A 24,512-nucleotide genomic window follows, 5' to 3' on the forward strand; every position below is an offset into this window, starting at 1 on the left:
TTCCAAATCACAACCATCTTTTTATCATATCTGGATTTGTATCATGGTGCTGACCGTTCCTGTTTATTGTGTGCCTTCAGGGAATTTGACCAAATTGGAATCACCCATGACCCTATGAGACACTTACCCTAAAGAGATTTTAATTCTTATACTTCCCGTATCTTTGGCATTAGTTTATGATGATTAATAAATTTCAATCAGTTAAATTCAAAGAGTTTCTGAATATGTGAGATGTATTTCTGAGTATGTGAAAGGGGATGGAGTCAGGGAGGTGGTTTATTTCGTTGGTGGAAGGTAAGAACAAATGTAGGCAAAGAATATTACGAACAGCCAGCTTCGTGGGTTCTTATTAAGCATAAACGTAAAAAATTTTCACTGAGATTCAACCAGCTTATTTGGTTGCATTTTTTTTTCTTCATGGAATAGATGTCCATACTCCTTGTTTTGGACACGCTAAAGAAACAATTCTGATATTACAAAATCATCATCTTGAGGGAAAGGGAGGTCACAGTTTGGCTAATAGTCCTTCCTCCTGGCTTTGGGGAACAAAGCAAGTACTTGATGTGTGGTTTATCTAACAACCAGAAGGATGATGAAGCTCTTTAGAAGTGAAGACTTTTTTTGGAGATTTGAGATAAAAATGTGAAGATCCAGCCCTGTAGTTCTCCCAGGTAGAGCCAATTTAGCTTTTCCAGGAGAAATGCTGATTGTGGACTTGGTTTCTTCTTTTTGTGTTACAGGTAATTGAAAAAGTTTTTCTTGGGTTGTCTTGTAAGCTTTCTAAATATTTATCTGTTAGTGGGATAAATAATTTAAGTTAGATTAATAATCTAGATCATGTTCTTTCAGGAAGGTGGAGCTTGACTGTTTATTCTGAGGTATTTTCTGCGTGCAGTAGTTTGGTCGTTGCTTACCCAAACAGTGAACCATCTCTTTCATATCTCACATCACTTCATTGCAAAGAAAGGTTAGGTGTGTTTAAATTGTCCTTCTTGGTTTTATTTAGAAGTGTTGTAGTGCTATTTTATACTAAAAATTAGTGCTACTATGTTGGCTTCTCATTAGTTTAATTTTCTAAGGGGGGGGGAAATACACTCTCTGCATGTGTATTTAAAAATTGCTGTATTCTCTCTGTTCTCAATCAGCTAAATGTAGAACCATTTTACTGAGAAGCTTGAGCTATTGGTTTAGTTTATGTATTTTTTTTGAAGGTGGATATAACTGGCAAAATCTAAAATTTGTGAAGATGTATTTGAATGCTGCCCTTTAAAACCATTCCTGTAAGCTTGTACTTAATTCTACATGCTGAAGAAAGAAAACGTTATGCCACCCTGTAGGTTGCTATAAAGATTGTTTATGCAGCTCAGCATAGGACTTAAAACACATTGAATTGGAGAATTTTGAAAAATGTACTGTGTGACACAGGAGACCAAATCATGCTAAAGTGCAAGGAAAGACTATACATCAGTTCAAAGGCTACATTATTCAAAAAAATACAACCATAAAAAAGGTAATAAGATTACATTCTCACACTTCATGGCTAGTAAGGTGCATTAAGCTGCTCAGATATTCATAACTTACTGTGACATTTGGGAAGATTACATTTTGCTGTGCACAGCCATTACTGCAGCTCAGATAATAACTAGCCAATGCATGGACCTGGATTATGATCCCTGTCATTGGAAACAAATTTGTGTTTTGAAGGTTGATCAGTTTCAAATCACCATTAGAAAGGGTTAATGTGAAATAGTGTGGGGTGTGTGTGCCTGTGTGTCTCTAAAGGGTGTGCATACATATTGTACATCAGCTGCACCCTGCCTTGGGTATTCTGCTTTCCCTGGCAATTTTTTTTGTCCTCACTTCCCTCACAGGAAGTGTTAAAATGGTAATTTTTTTTTTACCATAGCATATTATTCCTAGAACGTGCTTGCTGAAATGCTTGTGTTTGCAGATTAGATTGGAAACCTAATTTGACAGCTTCCTGGATGGGTGGGTTCTGATAATAGTGTGTGTAGCCAAAAATGAAAGATTGGTGGTGTAGACTATAGGGTGAAGGTAAGGTCACCTCCAGTAGCTGTATATGGTTTTGGTGTGATAATTGATGGCTGGCTGATAGTTAAAACCAAATGCATAAGGAGATGAATTTCTTGTTAAGAATTAGCAGGTGGTTTGTGGCTAGAATTTAACCTTCAGCTGTTCTGTCTCTACACAGAATACAGTATTTTCTTTGTTTCTTACTTTGATTTTAAGAAGAGCAGCTTCTTGAGGAATACCTCAGTTTTGTAGAGGATAAATTCAGTGTGAAATGAGGTTATTTATTTTACATTTTCTAATGTTCTGTTGGAGTTTGGTTTTTTTTTTTTGGGGGGGGGTGTGTATTTTTCTCTTTGCATTTGTTTTGAGGTAATTCTATGTTAATTTGTTCTGCCTAGCATACCCTACAGAGCTTTCTTGAGGTAGGCCTCTGCTCCACCTTTTTTTGGAAGGGGAAAACTAAAGCTTGGAGAGTGGTAATGATTTGATAGATTTGTTTGAGTTGACAGTGTGAGTTGATATAGAGAAGCTGGGAATATAACTCAAGTCACCCCATTCAGTTCTTGCTGTTTCCCGAGATATTATGGAAGCATCTGATAGTAAATTGCATAATTATTTTTCATGACCCAGAGGGGAGAAAATGGAAAAGTGTAAATTAGTGTTTAGAAATTGTTGCCATGAGACATTGTCTATTCTGTCATAAAAGCAGTAACTTTCTCTGCTTCCTGTGGTGTTTGGCATTAGTGATTTATGCCCAGAAGTCCAAAGATTGCTTCTTCAAAGTGACAAGGTTTAGACACTTGAGGAAAATGTATGGTAATTTCAGTGGTTAATGAAGAGTGTATATTCTGTTGATCTTTGGATCCTGACTACCTGAGAGAAGCTGTTGGAGCTAATATGGAAGCAAGTTAGTATATGGGTTTTGGGGCAGTTTTGACATGGTGTGATTTTAGCAGGTGACAGTATTGAAGCTGTTAATGGTCAAAGCCTGTGAAAGGAACACCACGTAGGACAGAAATAATGACTTGTAGAAACTTGTAAAAGTGAGAATGAGCTGAAATATTTCTGGTCGTGAGTCCATTTTCATAATTTGAGTCAATGTTATCTGAATTCCTGTTTGCATGCTGGTATATAATGGGTATTTTGGTAAGCACGTTTTTAAGGTTTATACAACTCCAAAGTCCAAGAGAAGTTTAAAAAGTGGATGGAGGGAGTTCTTATAAAGGAGTTAACTTAGTATAATGCATTTTGCCTTCAGCTGGAATTTTTATTTTATTAAGTACACAAGTGAGAGTGGAGCAGGTTATTTCCTTCCCCCCTCCACCTCTTGTACACAGGCATATGTGGTTACTCAGTGTATGTTCAAACAAAACTTGCCTCTAGGAGACCTGAAATATTACAGGATCTAAGTGTTGTAGCCAAATCACAGTCAAAGGCTTGGAACAGTGCTGCTGTTCCACATTCCTTCAAATACAGTAAGCCTTTGCTTCCTTTGAGTACCTGGGACTGCTAATGAACCTGGCAGTTAATTCTTAACCGGCTTTAGTCAGTGTCTTAGGAATGTCTCTTAAGTGTTGATAAGTGGCAATATTTCTGATGTGCATCAGCTCCTTTTGGCTAGAATTTCCCTCTTAATGGAGATTTGTTAAGCACGTGTGAAGGAAAGCTTTTGGGGTCAGTCCAGGCCATTTAAGATATTTTGACTGCTTTGTTGTGCTCACCTGTTTTAGAACACGCACTTGGTGTCTTCACTTTTCAGCTCTGTAAACTTGGGACATCTGTATCCTAAACTACCCAAATGTTTTTCTGCAGCAACTGTCTGATAGTAGGTGACACCTTAAGAGCACCTTTGTTACTCAACAGAACTTGAAACAGAAGAAAAATAAGAGGATACATTGATATTGGCCTCATTATTTTTTTTGCCTTGTATCTTTGATAGTTTTCTTCTCACAGAATTAATGGCTTTAGGCATGGAATAGTACTTTGATACAGTTGCCTTAAGCTTTTCTTCTTCTAAATACTTTTCTCTGAAAGCTCGTCGGGGGCCAGTTTGACTTGGAAATGAACTTTATCATCCAAGAAGGAGAGGGCATCACCTGCATGGTGGACTTACTGGATAAGTGTGACATCACCTGCCAGGCCGAGGTTTGGAGCATGTTTACAGCAATCCTGAAGAAAAGTATACGGAATCTCCAGGCCTGCACAGAAGTGGGGCTCGTGGAACAAGTGCTCAAGAGGATTGATAGAGCTGACAACATGATTGCAGGTACAGCTTCTCCCAGTGTGGGACCCAAACTGTGCTGCTTCTATGCAAAATCTCATGGACACAGTTATTAATTAGATGATAAAAATTTGACACTGCATTTTATTAAGCATTTACATTGCTGTTCTTTTTCCTTTTTAGATCTCTTAGTGGACATGCTGGGTGTGTTGGCTAGCTATAACCTGACAGTTCGAGAGCTGAAGTTATTCTTCAGCAAGCTGCAAGGAGAAAAAGGGAGATGGGTAAAAGAAAACACAAAACTGAAACAATTTTTGTTGTGTGGCTTATATTTTTCCTAATTTTCGCAAGTTAAGACTGTTCCATAAACTTCATGATAAACAAGTTTTGAATGTACCAAAAAATACAGGAAGCTTTCTTGTATTATATAAAGAATCTTTTTACCCGCAAGCAATTAAAATACAGAGAGTTGAATAGTGAAGTTACATTACTGCATTGGTCTTTTTGAACACCTGGGAATAATAAGGTGACTCTTAAGTGTTTTTATACACATGATTTTATTTTTTTGATTCCAGCTATGTGAAATTGAAGGAAAAAGGCTTAAATTTCTTTTAAGTCACAAGAGAGAAATAAATAAAAAATGCCTACATAGGCAGTTCTGCCTGCTCCCATTTTCACATTGCTGTACCTTACCGGAAGATTAAAAGAATTTATCCAGTTAGGGAAGTAAGAATTCTGGCAGAAATTGAACTGAAGGAATTAAGTCCAAATGAAAAGTCTCGTTTCTGTGTGGAATAGAAAAGGACCTTTTTACAGCTGAGAAACCACCTTCCCTAAAGTGAAAACGTGTATGTTGTAGAGACCACCTGATAAAGTTTTCTTCAACACACAGTTGTTGTTTCACTGGACTTGGGAGCTGTTTTAACAATCATTTGACCTGCATTGAATTTTAATTCAGCTACTGTTATTTCTAAATACTCTGCCTAGTGCAGAGGAAAGGTAGCAGTGTCTCTGTTGACTTCAAATAATTTTTAAAGAGAGTATACCATATAAAAGCAAGTATGCACACATAATACAGCAAATTTTAAAAGGCCCTTTGAAATAAATAACTTTGGAGATCTTAACCTGCTTTAATAACAATATTCTAAACTTCATAATGGTTTAAACTTAGTAATTGAATATAGAGAATATATTTAACTGTAGGTGAATTAAAGTTGTCTCTGTAACATTAACTTTTTCATTTCCTGTCTCCCTGCTATTTGCATTTAATTTCCTTTCCTTATTAAAGACCAAATACAGGGGAAAGCAAGAGAAAAATGCCACAGTTGGATTGCCAAGGAGTTGTACAACTCCATAAATCTTAAAATCAGCAGAACTGTAAAGATACCAAGTATTTTGCTACAACACAAATTACCTGGTCAAATTCTATAGCCCTACAGACATCTAAGCAGTTCTCAGCATTTCCTCCTCATTTTAAACTCAGGTTCTTGAAGCACTCCTTCACTGACTGCACTTTTGGTACATTTGAAATACTTGTAATGGATCATGCAGTGCTTAGTTTTCAGAGGGTAACTGTTTACAACAGGGGGACAAAGGGCACTTTCAGGAAAATGTCAGGATTATAAAATTGTAGTTTAAAAATAGATCTGCCAGAGAGATATTGTGTGGTGAAAGACAACACACAAAATTATCTTGTCACTAGGATGAGTATTTTCTGTTGTTCTGTTGTTGTGAGCTCATATACTTGATTTGGAATTTATAGTTGCAGAGTATTACAATAAAATCAGCAGGATATGGGTCGTGGAGAAGTGTTAAGTATTCACACTGAGCACTCAGTTTAGGTGCTCCAAACTGCGCTTGGGACTTGAATCTCTCTCCATGGACTTCTGTGAAAGTATAAACCAGATCAGTTTAATCTAATATATGATTGTAGTCCTGATGGAAATAATCCTTCTGCTGATCTTCCCTTTCTTTTTGCTGGGTATTCCCCATCTCCCTTGTGCTGGGACAGGTTTCACCCAGCCGCAATCCAGAACAGTTGTAAATAAAAATTGGTTTCATTTGTTTTCCCTAAATTAGTTTTCATCTGGATCAGTTTGCTTTCTTTAGCTTACTGCAAAATCATGCAGAGAGCTGATGGGAGTGACAGAGGCAGGAATCAATGATCAGAGTCAGTTTAGCTTATGCTGTGTGAGAGTGGCTCTGGCCTTCAAATCCTTACTGAAGTTACCAAATTAATTGTATTTCAGGGCACCTACTTTATATTTTGTGAAGGTATTCATGACTGTTAATGTTTTATTAGAAGTCCTCAGTGTCTTAGCAGGGTGTTATTTACCCATGTGCAATGTTTTAAAATGTGTTAGAATTTGCTTTTTGTGTGTACAGTCTTTTCTTTCTTACAGGTTTGTTTTATTTATTTACAAATGTAGTAATTCTCTTTGTCAGCCACCACATGCTGGAAAGTTATTGTCTGTGTTAAAACACATGCCTCAGAAGTATGGACCTGATGCCTTCTTCAACTTTCCAGGAAAAAGTGCTGCAGTATGTAGATATTTTAAGTTTCTTGTTTGTTTGTTCATTGTTCTATTAAGGCCCTTGGTTATTTTCATTTGTGGTGTTCTTTGTCTCATCTGTCATTGTCATAGAGTTTTAACCAAATTTTGTTTTCTGCCTGACACTTACACTAGTGCCTGAATAATCATGTTTATAATAGATGTGCAATATCACTACAGAAGGACAAATACTATTTCATAAAGAATGGATACAAATGAGGCTGCTTTTTTATATTTTGTAATTTTTTTTCAGACTGGTTCAGTTAAATCTTGTTGCAAGGAGAATATACCTGCTTTTCACTCCGGATGCTTATGAGAAATCTTTCAGAAAGTGTTGTTCCTACACGTTTATAGGCTGAATAATACTGAAAAGGATTAAATTTAGCAATGATTAGTCTTTTTGTAATTGTTCATGTGATTAAGTTTTGTGGTGTTCACTTGAAAAAGAACTTGAAACTAAATAGGCATTTGGAAAACCCTGTGCAGAATCTTCTGTTGGAATTCAAGTATGTCAACACTTTTGCTTCTACAATTGAAGAATGAAAAATTATGTTCAAAATTTCATGCTTAATTCAGAATAAGATTTGAATAAGATTTATCAGATGACTCTTGGCAGTTTTCTTCACATAAACCCATTAGCTTTCTGCCTTGGTGGCTTGAGATTGAATTTCACCAACTTGATGACATAATGAATTATTTTTTTGAATGGAAACTTTGGAGACTGAAAAATGCAGACTATTAGAAAAGTGCTCCTGCAGTTTTATCACATGCAGCAGAACTTGGCAATAGAGAGACATATTTTTGTTCATTTTGGTTATTCATGGTTTTGTATTTAACTTCTGGTTTGTATTTAACTTCTGTTAATTATGTTGAATGCTTGAACCATGTGTTATGATATTGGGGTGCCTCAGTAACCTTTATGTGCATATTTTTATATATATTTAAATTAAGAAGTCTAAGAAATTATTTACTATAATTACTCTGTGATCCATTGTGAGTAAAGTCAAGTGATAGTGCTACCGGTTCCCAAGAGTTAGGTGCAAAGACAGGGAGACTGGTTAGTTGGCTGGTATAGAGAAGGATGTATAGCATTTTGTTTGGACAGGAGTAGCTGAATGGAGCATGGGAACATAATAGCATGTCTGGAGACACTTTGGTCCTTTGATGTTTTTTTATTCATTGGCATTGATCACCTGGACGGCATTGTTGATCAGAGGTTATGGCAATCTTAATTGAAGTGTGTATTGCAAACCTGTGCAGCAAACCAGTAGAAAGTTAATAGTAATGTTAAAAAAACTCAACCAAACAAAAAATGAAAAAAACTAAAACCCCAGCTGTTTGAAACAAAACAACTGTTTTGTTTGTGTTGCCACACTGTAACTCAAGGGCTTTTGCACTAACAAACACAATGCTTGATATGAAGATTTTGCCTGGTGGGGATTGTATTGTGTTTCTTTTGAGGAAGTTTATAATTCTGTCTTATTCTCACTGGAAGCCTACATAGATATGGATTTCAGGAGAGAAAATAATTTTTTAAGTGAAATGTGGACAGCTTTGCCTTTATGATCAGTTATTTTCCTGACTACCAGCACTATGTGAAAATGGATCTAATTATTCTGTCAGGTTACCATAAAACCAAACCAACCTGAATTTGCATTTCGAGAAGTCATTATTCCATAAGGCTTTCACTAAAGGATTTAAGTTTTGAAGCATAGGTTACTATTAATAATCTTTTTTGAGATATAAAGGTCAGTTTTAAAATATTTAGGTTAATTAAGTATTATATCAAGTACAAAGTGAACAGAAGTTAGGCCAGATTTTTTTCTTTAGTATAGAGAAACTGTACACATTTGCAGTGTATCTCTGTTTATCAGCATATATTTGTAGAGTGTATCTTAAGCTGCACACTTTTGTGTTTATCTTTCTCCATGAATTACTTTTTGCTTTCTTCAGGCTATTGCCTTACCTCCTATAGCCAAGTGGCCATACCAGAATGGATTTACTTTCCACACTTGGCTAAGAATGGATCCTGTAAATAATATTAATGTGGATAAGGATAAGCCTTATTTATATTGGTGAGTATTATGTAAAACTGTTATTGCTGATGTTCAGTTTCTATTAATTGTTCAATGATTTCTGCATCCATTTGTGTCTGTGCTGATTTTGTTCTGATTTGTCAGTTTTCGAACAAACAAAGGACTTGGTTATTCTGCTCACTTTGTTGGAGGCTGCTTGATTGTAACGTCCATAAAATCAAAGGGAAAAGGTTTCCAGCACTGTGTGAAATTTGATTTCAAGCCACAAAAGGTGAGTAAAAATAATAAAATCTTTCAAATAGGTTTCATGAATCCAAAATTGTAGCGTGGTGGTGTGTGGATGCTCAAAGGCAGGAGCAGAGGAATTTTCCAGCTGCTGAAGCATTTTGTTAAGTTTTTCTTTCTCATGCTTTAGCTGAAAAACAGTGAAAGATGGTTTTGTAAACTAATTCTCTATCTCTGCACCTGGGTTTTTTTTCCAGCTTTGTTTTGGTACTCTGGAAAAAATATTTTGAATGGGTGTTAGAGAACCTCAGCCAATCCATCTAGGGGGTGGCTGGTCAAGTGACCAATCATATAATGCTCTCTCACGTACAAAGATACATAACCTAGCGTGTAAATAATAAAATAATTCCTTTTCTGCTTGGATTTGGAGTGCATCGTTTCTCACTGGTTCTTGGTAGAACAGCATTAGGGGTGTGTGTTGTAGCTGTTGATTAATCTGGTCTTTCTGTAGAAAAACAGTTACAGTGGAATAAACAAAACAAACTTGTGTTCTGAATCCTTACTTCTTTTTAATTTTACAACTAAAATATGAGCTGATTTTATTACTGGTGTTCAAGGCTGGCTTGTCTGTTACGTAGCGTTATGTGGTGTTGAACGTTCCCTTTTTCACTTAGATATCCTGCTGATGTTTCTGGAACAACTGGTGTAAACATCTTGTGGGAGGACAGGCTTCCTCAGGAATTCCTTATCAGTAATCCCTTGCTGTAAATATGGCTTCTGTTTGTGATAATTTGACATGCACAGCCTTTGAGAGGCTTTAGTCTGGAGCCATCCTTGCTCTTTGGAATGGCATTTGTAGTAGTTCATCATGCTAAGAGTAACCCAGTTTGGAACTTATTTACAGAGTGGTTTCAGTGTAGATTTGGTTCAGCATTGTCATAAAGATTTTTTGAGTTATATACCATAAATACCTTTTAAGCTTCTGTGTGGAAAAAAAGGCATATTATCCTTTGACAAAGCAATGTGAGAAAACTCACCAGTGACTTACTAATCTTTTCTACTTAAAATACATCTTTCAGTCGTAATTTAATTCATACAAAGAGTTGAATTTGTTCTCCCATGCCCCACTTGAATGCTTAAGCTACTCCTAAGTGTCTACAGAATTACAGAAACTGTTTTTTTATTGTTTAGTGGTACATGGTGACTATAGTGCACATCTATAACCGCTGGAAGAACAGCGAACTCCGGTGTTACGTGAACGGGGAGCTGGCATCTTATGGGGAAATAACATGGTTTGTCAACACCAGTGATGTGAGTAATCCCTGCACACTAATGTCTGTAGCTGATCATCTTGATGGATTACATAGACATTCTTTGCCATTTTGTCCATAAACCTCCCCCATTTTATACATTTTTACAAAATTTTGAAATAAAAATAGTAACTTTCTGATAGAGGAGTAAGTTGTGCTTTTATACATGTGAAACTTGTTAAAATTTGTCTCTGCTGTGACAATCAAATACTTGTTAATGTAAAAATATTCCCTGATAAAATGCAGATTTTTTGCGTGATTTGCTTGTGTAGCATGGACTGAACCCTGATACTGGATTCTCTTTTCTGTTTTCAGACATTTGACAAATGTTTCCTGGGTTCTTCAGAAACAGCAGATGCCAATCGAGTGTTTTGTGGGCAGATGACATCTGTTTACCTTTTTAGTGAGGCTCTCAATGCTGCTCAGATCTTTGCCATTTATCAGCTTGGCCTGGGATATAAGGTACCTTAGAATTGACTTCTAAGTTTAATTCTGCTATGACTCCTTATGGTAGGTGGTAAGAATGTTGTGATACCTCTGTGTCCCAAAAAAAAATTTTATGGTGTAAGCTTTTTTATTAAACTCTTCCATGTTTCTTCAGTAAGCTTATGTACGGCCTTACAAGCTACAACTAAGCATTAATTCAGTTTCTTGATATCTTATTAAACAAAAAGAATGGTGCTCCTGTTTGCCTCTCAAAATTTCTGTGTTGGTGGTTGGCAGAGGGAGAACACAACTGTTATCTCTGGTTCACATTTTTGTTGAGGCTGAAAACTTTAGATCAAGTATGATGTATTTGTTTTAGAAATGTGGCTTTATAGTTGCTTGTTCTAGTGGGGTTTTGTTAATGTATGAAGTTAGTGCTGAGGATTAGTTTTGTTGCAGTGATTTATTATTTGTTTTGCCATAGCCTGAGGGGCACTAATTGAAGGCTGTTATTCCCCAGCAGCTGTACAAATATACGCTAAAAAAAGATGGTTCCTTTTCTATCTGCTCCTCAGTTATTAGTTCCTTCTGAGTGAACATTGCTGGCAGTCCTGCTGTTTCTGAGCTGATGTGGTTCTTTTACATTACCCACCATCTTGGCAATGACACTCTTCAGGGGCCAAAAAAATTCTGCCATTTTAATTGTGTAAAATTTACTTTGGGTCTTATGAGTCTTTGGTTTTTATGAGAACCTTTCTTTATGAAATGCTACTCGATTAAAGAAACAATGTTTTAATAATTTTTTTCAATAGTTGTTCTGGACTGTATCTTCAGTGTGCTTAATGTAATTTTTTTCTTCTTGCCTTCCTCAACCCTGCTTCCCAATTCAGGGAACGTTCAAGTTCAAGGCAGAAAGTGATCTCTTCCTCGATGAGCATCACAAATTGTTGCTATATGATGGCAAACTCTCCAGTGCTATTGCTTTTATGTACAATCCAAGGGCTACAGATGCACAGCTGTGTCTAGAGTCATCCCCTAAGGATAACCCTTCTATTTTTGTTCATTCACCACATGCCCTCATGCTGCAGGTAAGTCAGCATTGTCATAGATTTGGAGGATACAAATGATTTCTGTCTGAAAACCTAAAATCCAGTTTTATAGGGATTTGGATAAGAGATAGAATTGCTTGTAGGTTGGGGTTTTTTGGGCTGGCCCTGCCCTTGTTTCTTGAACTAAAGAGGATGCCCAAAAATCCTAAGAAAAAGGCTTATTCTGTGAATAAATACAAATGCTGTATTAGCATTGAAAAAAAATCCTTCTTCCTCACTTCTCACATGTTCACTCCCCTACAGATGTTCCCTATCTCCCATCCTTTGCCCTGTTGATGTGAAATCCTTTTCTTCCCTGTGCTTTGAGTGCTACCTCCTGTAGATTCACATGAGGATCTGCACTGTAGATCTGTGCCTAAAGGTACCTGTATCTAAAGCAGTAGGTCAGGCATACTGGACATTTAGTGTGACTGTGGCAGTCAGTTCGTTCTTCTTGCTGTTTCTTTTTATTTGGTAATAGTACAGTTTTTATATTGAAGAAATAAAAGCTGTTTTTAAGGTACTTTTTATCGGTTTTTGAAGCAGGTTTCAATATTTCTTGTTTCTTCTTTGTCAGGATGTGAAAGCGGTCTTAACGCACTCAATCCAAAGTGCCCTGCACTCCATTGGAGGAGTGCAGGTGCTTTTCCCTCTCTTTGCACAGTTGGATTATAGGCAATATTCCTCAGACCACATTGACACAACTGTTTGGTGAGTGCATGAACTTACTGTGTCCTGGGCTTTGTTCCTTTGAAGTAAAGGAAATTGCTTTATCAAATGGCAGAGTAGTTTGCATTGTCTTGTGCAACAATGAATTCTATCGTACAACAGAAAGGTTACAGGCAGGACCTCAAAGTGATGTACTTGTTTGCATGAAATGTTCTGTGAAAGCTCACAGAGAATCAAAATGTACACAGATTTTATACTTGACAATGTGTGGTTGTTTGTGTTTTTTTTTTGTTTGTTTGTTTTTGGTTTTTTTGGTTTTTTTGTGTAGCAGAATTATGGATAATTCTCTTGAGCTTATTCCTGTCATGAAGAGAATTCTGTCAGGAAGGCTTCAAGAGAAACTCCAGAAAGGATGAATTTTTCAGCTACATGAAGTCATTCCTTGGAATTTTTCTTCTTTTTTTTTTTAACCTTCAGATTTTTGGAAGATACTGTTACTTAGTGTTGCTGCTAGACTTTTCCTCTGGTTTGAGCTCTGTTTCAACTCCATCCAACTTCTGATCATCCAGGCACAGAAGCTGGTGGAGCTCCTAAGTTAGAGAGCAGCAGTAAAAGCAAAGGGATTGCTTTTTAGAATTCGGCTGTAATTTGCTCTGTTTCATTACATTTTTAGTTTCATGACTGTTTCAATATGATGCGTATCCATATTGTTGCTTAAAAGGAATGGTCACAATATTCCTTCAGCCCATTTCTTTGTGCCTGGTGTCTCCTGAGCTGGCTCAGGCTTGGGCATCTATGTGATAAGTCAGGGATTTGATTCAGTTGCAAATTGGCTCAGCAACACAGGGGTTTTCAACTGGTTAAATTCTTGATCCACAGGCACTAGTGCCTTGACAGGAATATTTCCTCTAGCAGCAGTACAACAGCAAAGCTGTGTCTAGAAAAATATCTGCTCATCTGATAGCATAAGAAACAGAATGGCAATTGTTACTGACTTTGCAGAAGTTTGTAAGTGAAATATGAAGAGAGAAGTGCAAACTTAACTGTTGCCTTTTTGCAAGAATTCAGAAGGATTTTGCTTTTGTATGGTTATCTCAGAATCCAGAATTCCAAGTTAGAAAAGCATGAATAAAATCAAGAAGTTTTCTGAAGCAAGCTTTCAAAATTTAGTCTTGCTTTTTGTTTTAAAAGTTCTGATTTGAACATTTGTGTAACATGTATCTCTGGGTTGTGTAGTGGAAGTGTTAATTTGGAAATACTTTGTCTTGTTGTAACCCTTTAAAACATTTTTGTTTACTAAACCATGTTTTCCAGTTCTACTTTACTGGCATTCATCATGGAGTTGTTGAAGAACTCTATTGCTATGCAAGAGCAGATGCTTTCCTGTAAAGGCTTCCTTGTGATAGGATACAGCCTGGAAAAGGTAAAGTAAATCTTTCTTGATGTCTTACATTAATGTTGAATTTTTTTGAGATAAATACTTTTCCCAGACTGTTGCAGGGCTCTCCTTAGGCTGATCTTCTTTTGCAGTCTTCCAAAGCCCACATTTCCAGAGCTGTACTAGAACTTTGCCTTGCCTTCTCGAAATACCTGAGCAGCTTACACAATGGGGTGCCCTTGCTGAAGCAGCTGTGTGATCATGTTCTCCTGAATCCTGCAATATGGATTCATATCCCAGCACAGGTAAAATTGCTTATTCTTATCAGTAAGGTATCTTACGGTGTATTGATTTGGGAGTGTTGAAACTAAGCCTAAGAATTATGGGTTCTGGCTATGCAACAGAAATCATCCAGGAATTGTTTCCAAGCTCTGCTTTGCTGCATATAGTTGTCAAGTTTTGCAGACTCCCAAGGTTTTCTGGGAGCTGGGAGACTTGCAGTGGTCTGCAGAACAGAGTTGTGACTTTTGACCCAGACTGAGAAGGAAGTTTGGATGGGTTAGTTGGCAAAAACTCAGCAATTTTTGAAGAGGAAATGATCTTGGGTGTCAGATTTTAAGTCTTAATATAAATTGACAGTGAGTATTTTTGTTTTGGTGAATCTCTGTTCTCTGAGAGTGAACAATTTTGATCAAAACTTGCCAGCTGAAACCTTTTTACCAGCACTGTACAGTTTCAGAAATATAATGAAATTTTTCATCCATTTGCAGAGGTTTTTAGACTAACCTATGCAGAGAAAAATCTATTTCTTTAAGATGTTTTGATAGATGAAATTTAGGAATTTAGTTGTCTGACATGCTGCAATTCAGGTGTGATGATTTTTGTTTTCCTGACTGGGTGTTGTAGGTTCAGCTGACCCTGTACACTTACCTGTCTACGGAGTTCATTGCCACTGTTAACATATATGGAGCAATCCGGCGGGTTGGGACAGTGCTTTTGGTCATGCACACCCTCAAGTATTATTACTGGGTGGTGAACCCTCAGGATCGCAGTGGAATAACTCCCAAGGGCATAGGTATGTACATGTATCTTGATTTTTACTCTCACAATCTGATGTTTGTTGTAAAAAAGTTTTGTATACAATGTTTAGAATAGAACCATACTTCAGAAATCATTATCCTTCAGTGGGGTGGGTTCCCCATAATGGTGTGAGCAGTGGGCTTTTTTCCTTGAAAGATTTTTTTCACAACCTAACGGAAACTTTCTTTAGAAGTCATATCCTCTGTCATCAGACACCTATGTGAACTGATACTAGACAGAAATGGTAGGGTGTTGGAACTGTAGAGCTGTGCCTGGGAATATGGTCTCTCTCTTTAACGAAAGGCTCTGGAATTTCAGAGAGAGAAGTGGGTGATGGAAGAGAGCTAGAGGTACTAGGAGTGAGTGCTCCTTAGACGTGTCTGATTTCCTACCACCAACTTCTCAAAATGCTCAGCCCTTCCTCTTAGAGGCTTGTAAAGATTGTTTTGTAGTATTTCACATCCTTTAAGAAGCAAAAGCGTGTGTGTTTTTTCCTTTCTTTGTGCAGACATGGATTTTCTTAGTTTCTTAACTCATTCATTGAGCCTGAGGCAAGTGGATGAGTAGGACAGTCTTAGTAATGCAGTTTAATGGCTTGTTTTGACTAGGCTGGTTTATACTGAAAATAACTGTTCTTAAACCAAATATGCCTGTGGGCCTGTACATTATAAAACCATACTCATATGATCACTTTCATTCTCTAAATGGTTTGCTTTTCTGTGATGATTAAGATCATAAGAACAGTGACCCTACAGGCAAATGTAAAAACTATCCCCCAAAATATATTTGCAACAGTTCATTTGCTTTCTGTACCAAAGCTTTTACTTGACTTTGACACTTGGTTGCACCTGTTTTTTTAACCTTGCCTCTCCTGGGAACTACTGAGTGTTTGAGTATTTAAAATGTTTCTTTGAAAGTCTGCTTTACGCAGGAATGGCAGAAGCCAGTCCTTTTGACTTTGAGTTAACAAATTAAGTCATGTCTTTCAAGGTACTCTTTATATGTAGCATTGTAAGATTGCTTTTTGTGTATTTAGCCAGTGTATAATAATGGCATGTAGCTCTTCCTTTGAGCTTTAGCAGAACTTAAAAAGAACTGTAAACTGCAAAAATTGAAAATCTGGAAATTCTGACATAAAGTTCTCATATCAGTCTTATTCCTTGCATGAAGTTGGTTCATAGCACTACAAGGCAATTTTAAAATCATCAGAATTTAGAGGGGTTTAGGAAACTATTTAATAAAAGCCTCGGTGGAACCTCACTGATCAGGCATTTTGCTAATAAAAAGTGATAAAACACAGTACTGTTTTGTGGTCTGAAATAGTGAAATAGAGGGAGGGAAGACTTAGTTTTGTGCCTTCTTCACCAGAAAATGCCTTTTATTTTTCTTTTTGTGAAAATGCAGTCTATGCTAATAACATCTGTTAACTTGTATTTTATGTGTCTACTTTTCTTTTGTAGATGGTCCACGTCCTACTCAAAAAGAGATTTTATCCCTGCGAGCATATTTGTTGATGTTCATTAAACAGCTTGTGATGAAGGTAGGATAGCTTTAAATTATGGTAGGATATTTAAGTTTTCTTTCATGAAGAAATGCCTAATGTGCTCTAAAAGTGTTGAATTTTGTAACAATAAATAAACAGAAAAGCCATGTAAGGTGCTTCTTTTTGTTGTGGCTCTTGCCACGGACAGCAGTGCTAAAGATGCATTTTTTTCCTCTTTTGAGCTGTTTTTATAAAAAGTGGAGCTGTTACTAGCTGAGAAATGTTTACTATTGGGGAAATAAGTATTTAATTTCTTGTTTTGTTTTTTTTTTTTAACATGAGCAGTATTACATACATCATAAGTGCTTAAAGACTAAAGAGAAACGTTCGATATTACATGCTGTAGGTCAGTGGGACAAAGGAGGATAAGAGACTATCAATAAGGTTCACAACTATTCCTTGGACATTAGAGGAATGTTGGAATTCAGCAGCTCTACTGTTTATAGGCTCTTCATGACCCTTTCCTATCATAAGTTTTGGTTTCTCTCTTTTCTCTCTTCTGTGGACTGACTTTTCTTATGTTTGAATCTACCTCCCTTTTCCACTCTTCCCCTGTGTTGCTGATGGACCCGTGAGCTCTGCACAGAGCAGTAACTACCAGAAAAGCTCTACTCTTGACTCTTTGACTCTTACTTTAAATTGGATATTCTGCAATTGAATTATCAGGAACGTTTTGTCTATCAAACTCTAAAAGACTTTCATTAAGTGTTAGAGTCTTCTTTTTTTTTTTTTTTTCAAATTTCTTAACAGAGATTTATAACTTGGACAGTTTTGGGTAGAGTTTCACCAGGTTTGTCATGGTTTAACCTCAGCCAGCAACTGAGTACCACACAGCCACTTGCTTACTCTCCCAGCAGAGGAATAGTGGGATCAGGGAGAGAGTCACAAGAGCAAAAGCTTGTTGTGAGCTGAGGTAAAGACAGTTTAACAGGGAAAGCAAAAGCCACATACACAAGGAAAGCAAAACAAGGAGTTCACTTCCTGCTTCCCATGGGCAAGCAGGTGCTCAGCCATCTCCAGGAGAGCCGGGTCACATCACACAGGGCCCCATAACAGTGACTTGGGAAGAGAAATGTCACCTCTCCAAGTGTTTCCCCCTTCCTCCTTCTTCCCACTACTTTATATCCTGAGCATGATGTAACATGGTCTGGAATATCCCTTTGGTCAGTTGGGGTCACCCATCCGGGCTGTGTCTCCTCCCAGCCTCCCAGGCATTCCCAACTTCCTCGCCAGTGTGGCTGGTCCAAAAAGCAGAAAAGGCCTTGGCTCTGTGTAAACCCTGCTCAGCAATAACAAAAACATCTCTGTATTATCAACACAGTTTTCATCACAAATCCAAAACTTAAAAGTGAAGAAGTCTGCTTTTGCCTGTCCTCCTCCTGTTCTTAGAAACTGTTGGTTTTTATTTTATTTTCACAAAAAATACTTCAAGGTATAACTGGGCATAGGTGCTATAAAATATTGAGATTTCGTCAAAGTTGATAGCAACTGAAGAGGGGCTTCTCTAGTGGAAAATAAGAAGGAAACACAGATATGGGTATAGCTAAGAGGCTTATAATTAAACTTCTAGATCTGCTTTTGAGTCCTTTATGCTACCTCAGTTTAATTCTTCTATTAACAGGAAGCTCTGGGTTCAAATTGACTGTATCAATTAACATGTATTACTCTAACTATTTCATATACTATATTGCTATTTATCTTGTTTTTATGCCTCTGTTGAAATTGCCTTAAAACACTTTTATAGCATTTAGTGGGTGCTTTTGGGGGCAGGGGAACAGCTACCTTGCAACTATGAAGCTGTTACAGTATCAAGTGAAAGCAAATTTGTTGTGTGGTACTTGCTTTGTTATATAAATATTTCTTGAAATAATGCTTTTTTGGAAGCAGCACTTTTGTACTTGGAAGATGATACTTAAAACCTGTTTGTTTTTAAAGGACTATGGAATAAAAGAAGATGAATTGCAGGCTATCCTCAATTACCTGCTCACTATTCATGAGGTAATTTTTAATTTGGGGGATGTGTTTGTGAAGAGAGGCATACTAGTGCAGTTTGTGACCACCAAATGTTTGAATAATTTCAAATATAACCTCCTTCATGCCACAAGATGGCTCTGCAGAGGAAGTAGCAAGCATTGTCCAATTCTTTAGAGTAGTGTGCTGATATGCCAATATTCTTGCAGTGATTTAAGCACTATGTTCAATGTTAGATTGAAGTTCATTAAGCCAGTAAGTCAAAATGGTTTCTTATGTTGTTCTACAAACCAATTTACCAAGCAGAAAAACAGATGGTGAGACTGACTTTAAAAAAAAGTCAAAATCTTGTTTCAGGCTGCCTAAGTAATATTTTTTGTTTTGTTTTTCCTCTCCTTTTTATTTTGCTTCTTAAATAAAGCAATAAAATTGAAAACATGCATTAAGAAAATAAAGATGTATGTTAATGGCATCCAAGAGAAGCATATAAACTTAATTGGGAGAAAATGTTGGTTACCACTGATACATCTGCATCTTCATATTTTAGCACCAGGAAAAGGCACTTTATGCCAGATGCAACATCAAAGACAAGGGAAATGGGGACATAAATCTAACTGATCTCGTCTCTGTAAGGGTGCTTGAAATGGGTAAAATAAGGAATTAATTGAACTTTATTTCAAACAGTATAGATTTTTAAATTTTTTTATTTTGCTTACACCTATATTTTCCTTTTATTGTCTTTGCTGGTTACTACTACCTGGTAGTACCACAGTCAAGCTGTTCAACTTTATGTGGAGAAGTAAAAAATAGGACTCTTGGTAAAATCTAAGAGTGAACTAAAATAGCAGAAGCTTTATATAGTCTTCAGATGAGGATGTGATGTTTTAAATATCTTAGCAGTTTGCATACTGAAGTGTAAAAGATCCATGAATGCTGAATCCCACAATCTAACTGTGAATTCAGAAAAACATCAACAAAAAAAGTAAAATTTAGCTGTCTCATAAGGCTCACTCCTCAGTGATAGCATCTGTAATGTCAGCTGATAATATCAGGTGAACAGAGTAGTTCAGGAGGATATAAAACTGATTTTCTAATAAAGAATCAGAATATTTGTTCAGAAGTGTTGTACAGTGTTTTATTTGTGGGCTTTTTTTGTTTTAAAATAAACTTTCATTTTAATACTACAAAGCATGGGAAAAGACAGTTGCATTTTGTTATTTCTTCGGTTATTTTTAATTACGATGAACTTGGAACAAATTAATGGACTGTAGCTTAGAGTGCTTTAGACTAAAAGTATGGAAAACTTTACTGAGCAGCTTGAATTACCCATTTTAAATATCGTCTGTGGCAGGCGGTAGTATTTTTTTTTCATGGTTTGAACATTTCTGAGTAGAAACTTTTCATTAAACACCACCCTGTGCCCCAGAAAATGTGCAGCAGCTTATTTGTAGCTCCTGTGCAGGATAGGACTGGGAAATACACATGCAAACGGAGGAGCACATGTGTGGAAGGAAGTAACATAGTCTAAATATCCATTGCCTGTCAAATCCTTACATCCCAGACACTGATACATCACTTTTCACCCTAAACAATTAAGTGTATTTTTTGTAATGTTTTCTCCTGCATTTGCGTTTTAGCGCTATAGCTCTTTTGATCCTGGCCAAAATGATTTGGTCCTTAGTTTATTATTAGTCTCCACATACTCTTGAAATATTTTGTAGTGGTTCTTTTAGCTGAAACAATGTTCCAGTGTACATGTTGTGAATTCAAATTTGTAACTTTTATTCAACAGGATGACAATCTAATGGATGTCTTGCAGTTGCTGGTTGCTCTGATGTCGGAGCATCCTGGTTCTATGATCCCTGCATTTGATCAGAGGAATGGATTACAGTAAGTTAGAATTTTCTAAGTGGGAAAAAGGAAATAGTGTTTTGACCGTATTGCTTGCAAGAATTCCCGTGAAATCTAAAAGGTTCTCGTCGGCATGTGTGTTGCAGTCTTAGACTCCTCATCTTGGGAGATTTTTGGGTCCAGGTGTTCATTCTGACAAGAGGTGCTGTTGGATTTATTATCAATGGGGTGGTTTTTTTTAATGTTTCCAAGCTGTCAGTCACACTTAAACAGGGAGTGATCCGTTTCAGTCTGTGCATTGATGTCTTCATCTACTGGTGCTCAGTCTTCAGCCTCCCGTTCTTACAGATGTTTTAGAACTGGAAGGGGGCTGGCAAAAATTGATTCAGATATCTTCTGATCCTTGTTAGTTTTCTTTTCCTTTTTTTTTCCTGTGGGACTTTTGCAGAAAAACTTCCTATTTGTTTAAAAGTAGCACTTTATGTAATGCATTGTTTGCAATCTTCTTCCCAACAAACAGAAAAATATAACACTATTGTGAGAGAAAAGTAGGGGAAGTAGCAAATTCTACGAGCACAAGTAGAAAATCTGCTAGAAGAGTTAAGTTATGACTGATTTTGTCTTGTGGCTCTCAGAGGGTGGTCACAGTATTGAACTTTTCTAATTTAAAAGGAACCTGCCTGCACACAGTGGGGAAAAAATTGGTACAGGCAAACAAATGTGAGAACTATTCTTGAAGGATATGGGGAGTAGTAATTCTCTCACTGTGTAAAGGCAGAGTCTCATTTCATACATTTAGTTGCACCTATTGGTTAACCCCTGTTTATACATATATTTTTTCCAGTTGCCTTTTCTCAAGAGACTGCATTCAGGCATGTTTGTAATTGTTTTCTCCCCTTTTAGTGCTAGACTGATTTTTATTATTATATTTTTTTTACCCATTTTCATCAGATTTGATTTCATGTGTATGGTAATGTATTATGTATGGAAAACTAATAAAAACTCTAAATAGTAAAGTATTTGAATGTCATGTTGGATCTCCAATGCAGTCCATTTGGTTTTATTTAACAACTAGCAGTAGGTGCTTTCTTTTTTGTTAACAAGTATATGAGCAAGTCAGCATGAATAGTGAGTCCACAGTGAGAAATCACTTTGTTTTTCTGTCTCATTTGTTACACTCCTTGCTCCTGGGTTGTCTCCAGTCACTTTATGGATTGTTTGTATGCTTCTTGATACATCTACTTGTTGCAATTAAGGCATTATATTCTTGAAATTTAAAAATAATTTTCCAAAGCTCTATAAATATTTGGAGTTCTCTTAAAATTTTAAAGTAACCAATCATGTAGGAAAAAAAAAAAAGGAAATGCTTTTTCCCTATGCAATTAGGTAACCCTGATAGTGTTCTGTAAAGAAAAGCAGAGAAATGGATTCTATTGCTTGAATGGCCAGTGCATCATAGGTTTGCTTTTTTGTTTCCTTCTGTAGTTTCTGTGGTTGCAGCATTCTTCAGGATGAATTATTTGTAATAACTAACTGTTTTGTAGTCACCCTTAGGTTTTACCTTCAATTCTGGTATAGAACTAAGGTTTTTTTTTTTTTTTTTTGTCTTAGTTCAGGTGTCCTGAGAATTATTTTTGGGTGTATAAAAATAAAGGTACATAACTCGTGATGAGTGCTCAGTTATGTATAGATAAGGCCTAAAAACTTGAAGTTCTTTGAACTCTTTAACACTTGCTGATCTAAAATGCCATGTTGTAACATGGAATATTTTTGGAAAGACTCTCCAGAATTGTTTAAATGGGGTAGGTTTTTTTCCTTCCCCCTGGTGAAGTGATCCAAATTTTTTCAAAAATTTTATCATTACGTATTTATGGTAAAGGATGAGTTCTGTGCCTTCTGTTCCAATATGATTTCATGGAACATTTGGAAATTAATGTTTTCTTTTTTCGAAGACAGCTTAGTAGTCCATGTAGATAAAGTTAAATCATATTTCACAGATTTAAAGATCTGTTGAATACTATGAACCACAGTCCAACTAGAATCAGATAGTGATGTGGCCCTAAGCACTTGACTGTCTAAAAAGTAAGTGATGAAATAAATTTGATGTAATTGATAAATACATTTAGATGTCTTAAATTTTTATGTGAGATTTACAAGGACCAAAACACTTCATTTTTTATTCTTCACATTGATAGAAGAGCAATGTATTTTTTCCATTTAGGGTGGTCTACAAGCTTTTAGCATCACAAAGTGAAGGCATCAGGGTGCAAGCTCTGAAAGTGATGGGATATTTCTTAAAGCATCTTGCTCCAAAGTAAGTACTGATTTGGGTCTTAAACTAAACCTCCCAAGAAAGGAAGGAGTAAAGGTAGGTTGTGACACATACATTCTATATGTTTATTTTGTGTATAAATGTATAAACACACATTTGTGGGTAAAGGGAGAAAAGCCATATTGGAGGTTGATCACTAAATAGGCTTCACTGAATAGGAGCTATTCTTCTTCAACTACCCCTCAGTCTATTTGTCATGAATATATTTTTGATATGGTGGAATTGCTTGTTATTGTCAGCTAGTGTCCAGGCATTTTGACTTCCTTATCAAGCTGATTTAATTGTTACTTGCAGTGTGACTTCCTGCTTTTCAAAGTGGCCCTTTTCCAGTGAAATCAATAGCAAGAATTAGACTGGTGAGATGGAACCCCCTGTTGCTGAGAATTAGGTTTAATATGTCTCAAGTTGACTGTGATAGTAGACAACTATTGAGATTGCTATCCGTGGTTGCATTTTTGAGTGAAATGAGGGCAAAAGTGTCATTTTCTCAGTGTTTATCAAGAAATCCCCAAGGCTGTGTTTCAGCTTTTTGGGCCCATGGGTGAGTGGACCTCATTTATGGAAGAAAGGTGGCTGTCTTCAGGGAATGACCTGTCCTTTCAGAATCTGAACACTTCCCCTTTTCCTTCACCAAAAGTGAAAGACTTAAGGAACAAACAAGAGCAATACCTTACCAGTGATTTTGTATTTCTTGAGGCACGTGTTTTAAATATTTTTCCCCTAAAGCAAATTGAATGCATAAGTTTATTTTATCTTTCTCTACCATTTTAGGAGAAAAGCTGAAGTCATGCTTGGACACGGATTGTTCTCTTTGTTGGCTGAGAGGCTGATGCTTCAGACAAGCTTATTCACCATGACCACATACAATGTCCTGTTTGAGGTAGGAATACACTGTAGTTGGAATCCAATCTTTCTAATTACTTGTAAGACATTGTTAGAAAATTGCTTACATATTTGTGCTGATATGTTCCAGATGACATTAAACCTTAGTGTGATGCAGCTGAATGCTGCTTTTTTTCCCTCCCAGAGCTCACTGCTTAGGATTTACCCCCTCCTTAACTTGGTTATGCTCATTATGAACAATGCTAGATAATGAGTAACCTGTATGTCTCAAGCAGACGCTCATGTAGATGTGGAATTTTATTATAGCAATGATCTTGCCTTAGGATAATTGCTTTGGTTAGATTCACATTTATCTCCCAGTGTATTTTAAATAACAGTATGCACTTAAGAGAGAAACCAAAAAAAATAGTGGTTTATAGAGTACAGAGTTTTAGGAACAGGATGAAATAAATTATCAAGAAAGTGAGTGAGTGGGGAGTTTTTTGGGATGAGTTTTAGAATGATGGTGATTGTGCTGTATCCAACTCTTTTTCAGTAAGCTGTCTTCTGTACATTGATATGGCATCTTCTTCTTTCTTGCCAGATTCTGACTGAACAGATTTGCACTCAAGTAATACATAAACAACATCCTGACCCAGATTCAACAGTGAAGATACAAAATCCTCGTAAGAATGATACACATTTTTAAGTGCTACCTTAACAAAAGTCTGCTTTAAAAAATACCCCACCAATGAAAAAGCTTATCAATTACATCTACTAGTCTTCTAATCTCAGCTTTACATTTTTTTTCACACTAAAAGACAGATAACTTGTATTTAGTTGGAGTTATGTACAAAATATGTCTCAATAGCTTTTTGAAGGACATTTTATGTGTCTAAATGTGAATGTAGTTCATAACTCACCTTTTTTGGCTGTGCAGTCATGTTATGAAATGGTTTTTCAAGACTTGCATG

General features: G+C 36.5%; 1 protein-coding gene across 1 annotated transcript in view; it reads left to right on the plus strand.

Moving 5' to 3' along the window:
* Nucleotides 1–24,512, plus strand: part of LRBA (LPS responsive beige-like anchor protein) — a 373,544-nt gene that overhangs the window by 36,190 nt on the left and 312,842 nt on the right. The window contains exons 2-19 of the mRNA XM_017744109.1: nucleotides 4,069–4,300; nucleotides 4,439–4,539; nucleotides 6,701–6,796; nucleotides 8,761–8,882; nucleotides 8,988–9,114; nucleotides 10,260–10,379; nucleotides 10,694–10,840; nucleotides 11,695–11,892; nucleotides 12,470–12,603; nucleotides 13,876–13,984; nucleotides 14,092–14,244; nucleotides 14,846–15,014; nucleotides 16,480–16,559; nucleotides 18,498–18,560; nucleotides 20,326–20,423; nucleotides 22,606–22,698; nucleotides 23,488–23,596; nucleotides 24,143–24,224. Of these exons, the coding sequence (XP_017599598.1) occupies nucleotides 4,069–4,300; nucleotides 4,439–4,539; nucleotides 6,701–6,796; nucleotides 8,761–8,882; nucleotides 8,988–9,114; nucleotides 10,260–10,379; nucleotides 10,694–10,840; nucleotides 11,695–11,892; nucleotides 12,470–12,603; nucleotides 13,876–13,984; nucleotides 14,092–14,244; nucleotides 14,846–15,014; nucleotides 16,480–16,559; nucleotides 18,498–18,560; nucleotides 20,326–20,423; nucleotides 22,606–22,698; nucleotides 23,488–23,596; nucleotides 24,143–24,224 (2,233 nt within the window). The remainder of the gene's footprint in view (nucleotides 1–4,068; nucleotides 4,301–4,438; nucleotides 4,540–6,700; nucleotides 6,797–8,760; nucleotides 8,883–8,987; nucleotides 9,115–10,259; nucleotides 10,380–10,693; nucleotides 10,841–11,694; nucleotides 11,893–12,469; nucleotides 12,604–13,875; nucleotides 13,985–14,091; nucleotides 14,245–14,845; nucleotides 15,015–16,479; nucleotides 16,560–18,497; nucleotides 18,561–20,325; nucleotides 20,424–22,605; nucleotides 22,699–23,487; nucleotides 23,597–24,142; nucleotides 24,225–24,512) is intronic.

The sequence above is a fragment of the Corvus brachyrhynchos genome, unplaced genomic scaffold, assembly GCF_000691975.1.
Source record: "Corvus brachyrhynchos isolate BGI_N302 unplaced genomic scaffold, ASM69197v1 scaffold229, whole genome shotgun sequence".
Classification (NCBI taxonomy): domain Eukaryota; kingdom Metazoa; phylum Chordata; class Aves; order Passeriformes; family Corvidae; genus Corvus; species Corvus brachyrhynchos.